Source organism: Nanorana parkeri, unplaced genomic scaffold (assembly GCF_000935625.1).
Source record: "Nanorana parkeri isolate BGI_ZX_2015 unplaced genomic scaffold, ASM93562v1 scaffold3150, whole genome shotgun sequence".
Classification (NCBI taxonomy): Eukaryota; Metazoa; Chordata; class Amphibia; order Anura; family Dicroglossidae; genus Nanorana; species Nanorana parkeri.
The window spans coordinates 1-8298 of record NW_017309418.1 but is presented as its reverse complement, the minus strand read 5'-3'; the positions used below and the strand labels follow the sequence as shown (position 1 = coordinate 8298).

The 8298-nt window shown below is 56.3% G+C and overlaps 1 protein-coding gene across 1 annotated transcript in view; it reads right to left on the bottom strand.

The window, feature by feature from the left end:
* LOC108802818 (zinc finger protein 629-like) overlaps nt 1-5409 on the bottom strand; it is an 11611-nt gene extending 6202 nt beyond the window's left edge. Inside the window, exon 1 of the mRNA XM_018574670.1 lies at nt 5290-5409. Within this exon, the coding sequence (XP_018430172.1) occupies nt 5290-5386 (97 nt within the window). The 5' untranslated portion in view covers nt 5387-5409. The remainder of the gene's footprint in view (nt 1-5289) is intronic.
* Between the last annotated feature and the right edge of the window lie 2889 nt (nt 5410-8298).

Here is an 8298-nt window from a genome sequence, read left to right as displayed (position 1 = left end):
AGTGGGGAAAATAGATGATCACATGTCCAGACTCCAGAACAGTGTATTATTGTATAGTGTGGCACAGCTGTATCCAATTCTGCATACCTGGCTTTATATTATAAAGTTCTTATAATATAAAGCCAGGTATGCAGAATTGGATATAGCTGTGCCACACTACAGAGTGTTCATGTTCTTCATAATATTAAGAAACTGACCTAAAATCATAATTTTGTATTGCTTTAGAAAAAATTTGACCTGTCCCTTTAAGAAAAAGTATCGGTAATTGGTATCGGCGAGTACTTGAAAAAAGTATCGGTACTCGGCCTTAAAAAAGTGGTATCGGTGCATCCCTAATAGTATTTTGTTCTGCAATTCCCACTGCTACTCTGACCCCGGCCTGTTGCATGGGTTTTGTGACTACATTCTACCCGACCCCCATCTGCCCTGAACCGGGCCTTAGCTGTGCCCAAATACCACCTGTCATGAACTGGGCCTCAGCTCTGCCTGAATGTCACCACCCAGAACTGGGCCTCAGCTCTGCCTGAATATCACCTCCCTGAACTGGGCCTCAGCTCTGCCTGAATGTCACCTCCCGGAACTGGGCCTCAGCTCTGCCTGAATGTCACCTCCCGGAACTGGGCCTCAGCTCTGCCTGAATGTCACCTCCCGGAACTGGGCCTCAGCTCTGCCTGAATGTCACCTCCCGGAACTGGGCCTCAGCTCTGCCTGAATGTCACCTCCCGGAACTGGGCCTCAGCTCTGCCTGAATGTCACCTCCCGGAACTGGGCCTCAGCTCTGCCTGAATGTCACCTCCCGGAACTGGGCCTCAGCTCTGCCTGAATGTCACCTCCCGGAACTGGGCCTCAGCTCTGCCTGAATGTCACCTCCCGGAACTGGGCCTCAGCTCTGCCTGAATGTCACCTCCCGGAACTGGGCCTCAGCTCTGCCTGAATGTCACCTCCCGGAACTGGGCCTCAGCTCTGCCTGAATGTCACCTCCCGGAACTGGGCCTCAGCTCTGCCTGAATGTCACCTCCCGGAACTGGGCCTCAGCTCTGCCTGAATGTCACCTCCCGGAACTGGGCCTCAGCTCTGCCTGAATGTCACCTCCCGGAACTGGGCCTCAGCTCTGCCTGAATGTCACCTCCCGGAACTGGGCCTCAGCTCTGCCTGAATGTCACCTCCCGGAACTGGGCCTCAGCTCTGCCTGAATGTCACCTCCCGGAACTGGGCCTCAGCTCTGCCTGAATGTCACCTCCCGGAACTGGGCCTCAGCTCTGCCTGAATGTCACCTCCCGGAACTGGGCCTCAGCTCTGCCTGAATGTCACCTCCCGGAACTGGGCCTCAGCTCTGCCTGAATGTCACCTCCCGGAACTGGGCCTCAGCTCTGCCTGAATGTCACCTCCCGGAACTGGGCCTCAGCTCTGCCTGAATGTCACCTCCCGGAACTGGGCCTCAGCTCTGCCTGAATGTCACCTCCCGGAACTGGGCCTCAGCTCTGCCTGAATGTCACCTCCCGGAACTGGGCCTCAGCTCTGCCTGAATGTCACCTCCCGGAACTGGGCCTCAGCTCTGCCTGAATGTCACCTCCCGGAACTGGGCCTCAGCTCTGCCTGAATGTCACCTCCCGGAACTGGGCCTCAGCTCTGCCTGAATGTCACCTCCCGGAACTGGGCCTCAGCTCTGCCTGAATGTCACCTCCCGGAACTGGGCCTCAGCTCTGCCTGAATGTCACCTCCCGGAACTGGGCCTCAGCTCTGCCTGAATGTCACCTCCCGGAACTGGGCCTCAGCTCTGCCTGAATGTCACCTCCCGGAACTGGGCCTCAGCTCTGCCTGAATGTCACCTCCCGGAACTGGGCCTCAGCTCTGCCTGAATGTCACCTCCCGGAACTGGGCCTCAGCTCTGCCTGAATGTCACCTCCCGGAACTGGGCCTCAGCTCTGCCTGAATGTCACCTCCCGGAACTGGGCCTCAGCTCTGCCTGAATGTCACCTCCCGGAACTGGGCCTCAGCTCTGCCTGAATGTCACCTCCCGGAACTGGGCCTCAGCTCTGCCTGAATGTCACCTCCCGGAACTGGGCCTCAGCTCTGCCTGAATGTCACCTCCCGGAACTGGGCCTCAGCTCTGCCTGAATGTCACCTCCCGGAACTGGGCCTCAGCTCTGCCTGAATGTCACCTCCCGGAACTGGGCCTCAGCTCTGCCTGAATGTCACCTCCCGGAACTGGGCCTCAGCTCTGCCTGAATGTCACCTCCCGGAACTGGGCCTCAGCTCTGCCTGAATGTCACCTCCCGGAACTGGGCCTCAGCTCTGCCTGAATGTCACCTCCCGGAACTGGGCCTCAGCTCTGCCTGAATGTCACCTCCCGGAACTGGGCCTCAGCTCTGCCTGAATGTCACCTCCCGGAACTGGGCCTCAGCTCTGCCTGAATGTCACCTCCCGGAACTGGGCCTCAGCTCTGCCTGAATGTCACCTCCCGGAACTGGGCCTCAGCTCTGCCTGAATGTCACCTCCCGGAACTGGGCCTCAGCTCTGCCTGAATGTCACCTCCCGGAACTGGGCCTCAGCTCTGCCTGAATGTCACCTCCCGGAACTGGGCCTCAGCTCTGCCTGAATGTCACCTCCCGGAACTGGGCCTCAGCTCTGCCTGAATGTCACCTCCCGGAACTGGGCCTCAGCTCTGCCTGAATGTCACCTCCCGGAACTGGGCCTCAGCTCTGCCTGAATGTCACCTCCCGGAACTGGGCCTCAGCTCTGCCTGAATGTCACCTCCCGGAACTGGGCCTCAGCTCTGCCTGAATGTCACCTCCCGGAACTGGGCCTCAGCTCTGCCTGAATGTCACCTCCCGGAACTGGGCCTCAGCTCTGCCTGAATGTCACCTCCCGGAACTGGGCCTCAGCTCTGCCTGAATGTCACCTCCCGGAACTGGGCCTCAGCTCTGCCTGAATGTCACCTCCCGGAACTGGGCCTCAGCTCTGCCTGAATGTCACCTCCCGGAACTGGGCCTCAGCTCTGCCTGAATGTCACCTCCCTGAACTGGGCCTCAGCTCTGCCTGAATATCACCTCCCGGAACTGGGCCTCAGCTCTGCCTGAATATCACCTCCCGGAACTGGGCCTCAGCTCTGCCTGAATATCACCTCCCGGAACTGGGCCTCAGCTCTGCCTGAATATCACCTCCCGGAACTGGGCCTCAGCTCTGCCTGAATATCACCTCCCGGAACTGGGCCTCAGCTCTGCCTGAATATCACCTCCCTGAACTGGGCCTCAGCTCTGCCTGAATATCACCTCCCTGAACTGGGCCTCAGCTCTGCCTGAAAATCACCTCCCGGAACTGGGCCTCAGCTCTGCCTGAAAATCACCTCCCGGAACTGGGTCTCAGCTCTGCCTGAAAATCACCTCCCAGAACTGGGCCTCAGCTCTGCCTGAATAGCACCTCCCGGAACTGGGCCTCAGCTCTGCCTGAAAATCACCTCCCGGAACTGGGCCTCAGCTCTGCCTGAAAATCACCTCCCGGAACTGGGCCTCAGCTCTGCCTGAAAATCTCCTCCCGGAACTGGGTCTCAGCTCTGCCTGAATATCACCTCCCGGAACTGGGCCTCAGCTCTGCCTGAAAATCTCCTCCCGGAACTGGGTCTCAGCTCTGCCTGAAAATCACCTCCCGGAACTGGGTCTCAGCTCTGCCTGAATGTCACCTGCCATGATTTGTGATTATGAAAAAAGTGCACATCATACACAAACCTATCCATATAAACATTTCTGAAAACCTTTGAAGAAAGGAAGATACAGAGGCAGGTTGCTGGGGAAGTCACAAGCACAAGCTACAACAGCCTGAGCATCACTTTTGGAAACAAACTTCTGCAATGGAAGGTTATTTGAGTGATGAACAGACCTGGTCACTAGAGTTTGAGTTTTTCAACTGCTGAGATGAAGAAGGAACCTTCCACTTTTCTTCAAACCTCAACATATGAGAAACTGACCAGACCAAATGACTCACAGAGAGGCCACATTAGACATTTGGTGAAATCTAGAGATTGCTAGGGGCTTTTCAGGCCGATGCCAGTACTGAAAGGTGAGAGGCTCAACAACGTAACAGGTCAAGGACAGTTTTAGGTAAGGGTTTAGCCTGAGGGCAACGGACAATTTGTTGCATGGTTTCCCAGATTGTATCTAGCTGGAGTCTATTACAGCAGACATCCACAGTTGGGACTCCATGTCTGAGAAGGTCCTCATGTCTCCTAAATACAGAATTGGTGCTCAGCAATTGAGCAGGACCTTGTTTCCCCTAAATCCAGATCTGGAACCTCATGTCTGGGAACGATCTCATGTCTCTTAAATCCAGAGTTGGGACCATGTCTGAGCAGGACCTCGTTCCTCCTAAATCCAGAGTTGGGAGTCCATGCCTGAGCAGGACCTTGTTCCTCCTAAATCCAGAGTTGGGACTCCATGCCTGAGCAGGACCTCGTTTCTCCTAAATCAAGAGTTGGGACTCCATGCCTGAGCAGGACCTTGTTCCTCCTAAATCAAGAGTTGGGACTCCATGCCTGAGCAGGACCTTGTTCCTCCTAAATCCAGAGTTGGGACTACATGCCTGAGCAGGACCTTGTTCCTCCTAAATCCAGAGTTGGCACTCCATGCCTGAGCAGGACCTTGTTCCTCCTAAATCCAGAGTTAGGACTCCATGCCTGAGCAGGACCTTGTTCCTCCTAAATCCAGAGTTGGGACTCCATGCCCGAGCAGGACCTTGTTCCTCCTAAATCCAGAGTTGAGACTCCATGCCTGAGCAGGACCTTGTTCCTCCTAAATCCAGAGTTGGGACTCCATGCTTGAGCAGGACCTCGTTTATCCCAAGACCAAAAACAACTGAAGAGCTTTCCAGAAGAATTCCTGAAAACCCTGGCAAAAGTGAATCAGCACACTTAAAGTCTCAATCTTCTGCCTCCAGATCAGAAAATCCAGTCCTACTAAGAAAAATGTTTGCAGACTGATGAAATATCTTTCTGGGACTTCCTGTGTCACACAGGTTTGAATTACACATATTTCACAGTATGGAGACTGAGGTCCAAGCATTGGGGTATCCATGCCGCTGCCAACTCTCGTCGTTGGCCTCAATTTTTAGAGGAATCCAATGTCAATGTGATGCAAGTGAGCCCGACACAAGAGAAGATAGCTGCAAGGTGCCCAGTCTGATCTGCAGCAGTGTTCTGTATAACAATTGGCAGTAGATAAGCCTAACCCATTTCTATCCTGCATATGATCCCTATGCCCCCTCCCCCATCACACACACTCATAGAGCTTTACTCACCTTGGAAATCATCCGGTGATCCGGCCAGATAGGTGTTGGTAAAGCTGCTTCCTGGAACATTCCGCGACATCCCTGGCTCCTCGGTCACACTATTCATGCAGGAATCTTTGCAGGTCTCAGGAAATGATCTTGAATAGGTACTGAGGGTGGAGTCACCGATAAAAGATCCTGTATTGGAATCCGTGTGATTGGCACATGCTGGAAAACTTGACAGGCTGCTCCCCTTTAATACATCTAGAAAGGGGTTCTGATAGGAGTCAGAGAGGGGGCTCCTAGGGGTCTCAGCCTGAGAGTCAGCGTACAGGTTTAATTTGCCATTGGTTATACCACACGAGGCCTCATCTGCTGGAGCCACGGTCACTTCTATCTCTGTGGGTGGGATATCCTCCGTCTTCACAGTGAATGACCCTGGAAGCAGAACAAGGACATGTGACTTCATTCAGAAAGAGGGATATTCACAACTAGAATGATATGGACAGAGTTATTGTACAGGGACAATATATAGGTTGCAGCCATTACCTAAAGCCTGCAGAGTCTGGTCATTGTCCGCTACGAGCTCGCTGTACAGTTGTCGCTGCTCCTTTTCTAGACGCAGCCATTCTTCCTCAGAGAAGTGGTCAGTGTGCTCCAGGGGATGGGGACCCTGAGGACAGAACAGACGACATCTTTTACATTCTTTACTTACAACTACGCCAGCAGATCTCTGCTCAGGTGAGTCAGAGAGGCACTCTGTACCCCCTTATGTCCGCCAACCCTGATTAGTGGTAGACCCCCGCCCACAAAACCTGATTGGTGGTAGACACTCCCTGCTAGCGATGTCTCCACCCCTCTGTGTGCTCCACACTCCCTGCTAGCGATGTCTCCACCCCTGTGTGCCCTTCACACTCCCTGCTAGAGACGTCCCCACCCCTCTGTGTGCTCCTCGCTCACTGCTAGCGATGTCTCCACCCCTCTGTGTGCTCCACACTCCCTGCTAGCGATGTCTCCACCCCTCTGTGTGCTCCACACTCCCTGCTAGCGATGTCTCCACCCCTCTGTGTGCTCCACACTCCCTGCTAGCGATGTCTCCACCCCTCTGTGTGCTCCACACTCCCTGCTAGCGATGTCTCCACCCCTCTGTGTGCTCCACACTCCCTGCTAGCGATGTCTCCACCCCTCTGTGTGCTCCACACTCCCTGCTAGCGATGTCTCCACCCCTCTGTGTGCTCCACACTCCCTGCTAGCGATGTCTCCACCCCTCTGTGTGCTCCACACTCCCTGCTAGCGATGTCTCCACCCCTCTGTGTGCTCCACACTCCCTGCTAGCGATGTCTCCACCCCTCTGTGTGCTCCACACTCCCTGCTAGCGATGTCTCCACCCCTCTGTGTGCTCCACACTCCCTGCTAGCGATGTCTCCACCCCTCTGTGTGCTCCACACTCCCTGCTAGCGATGTCTCCACCCCTCTGTGTGCTCCACACTCCCTGCTAGCGATGTCTCCACCCCTCTGTGTGCTCCACACTCCCTGCTAGCGATGTCTCCACCCCTCTGTGTGCTCCACACTCCCTGCTAGCGATGTCTCCACCCCTCTGTGTGCTCCACACTCCCTGCTAGCGATGTCTCCACCCCTCTGTGTGCTCCACACTCCCTGCTAGCGATGTCTCCACCCCTCTGTGTGCTCCACACTCCCTGCTAGCGATGTCTCCACCCCTCTGTGTGCTCCACACTCCCTGCTAGCGATGTCTCCACCCCTCTGTGTGCTCCACACTCCCTGCTAGCGATGTCTCCACCCCTCTGTGTGCTCCACACTCCCTGCTAGCGATGTCTCCACCCCTCTGTGTGCTCCACACTCCCTGCTAGCGATGTCTCCACCCCTCTGTGTGCTCCACACTCCCTGCTAGCGATGTCTCCACCCCTCTGTGTGCTCCACACTCCCTGCTAGCGATGTCTCCACCCCTCTGTGTGCTCCACACTCCCTGCTAGCGATGTCTCCACCCCTCTGTGTGCTCCACACTCCCTGCTAGCGATGTCTCCACCCCTCTGTGTGCTCCACACTCCCTGCTAGCGATGTCTCCACCCCTCTGTGTGCTCCACACTCCCTGCTAGCGATGTCTCCACCCCTCTGTGTGCTCCACACTCCCTGCTAGCGATGTCTCCACCCCTCTGTGTGCTCCACACTCCCTGCTAGCGATGTCTCCACCCCTCTGTGTGCTCCACACTCCCTGCTAGCGATGTCTCCACCCCTCTGTGTGCTCCACACTCCCTGCTAGCGATGTCTCCACCCCTCTGTGTGCTCCACACTCCCTGCTAGCGATGTCTCCACCCCTCTGTGTGCTCCACACTCCCTGCTAGCGATGTCTCCACCCCTCTGTGTGCTCCACACTCCCTGCTAGCGATGTCTCCACCCCTCTGTGTGCTCCACACTCCCTGCTAGCGATGTCTCCACCCCTCTGTGTGCTCCACACTCCCTGCTAGCGATGTCTCCACCCCTCTGTGTGCTCCACACTCCCTGCTAGCGATGTCCCCACCCCTCTGTGTGCTCCACACTCCCTGCTAGCGATGTCCCCACCCCTCTCCCTCTGTGGGCTCCACACTCCCTGCTAGCGATGTCCCCACCCCTCTGTGGGCTCCACACTCCCTGCTAGCGATGTCCCCACCCCTCTGTGGGCTCCACACTCCCTGCTAGCGATGTCCCCACCCCTCTGTGGGCTCCACACTCCCTGCTAGCGATGTCCCCACCCCTCTGTGGGCTCCACACTCCCTGCTAGCGATGTCCCCACCCCTCTGTGGGCTCCACACTCCCTGCTAGCGATGTCCCCACCCCTCTGTGGGCTCCACACTCCCTGCTAGCGATGTCTCCACCCCTCTGTGTGCCCTTCACACTCCCTGCTAGAGACGTCCCCACCCCTCTGTGTGCTCCACGCTCACTGCTAGCGATGTCTCCACCCCTCTATGTGCTCCAACTCCCTGCTAGCGATGTCCCCACCCCACTGTGTGCTCCACACTCCCTGCTAGCGACGTCCCCACCCCT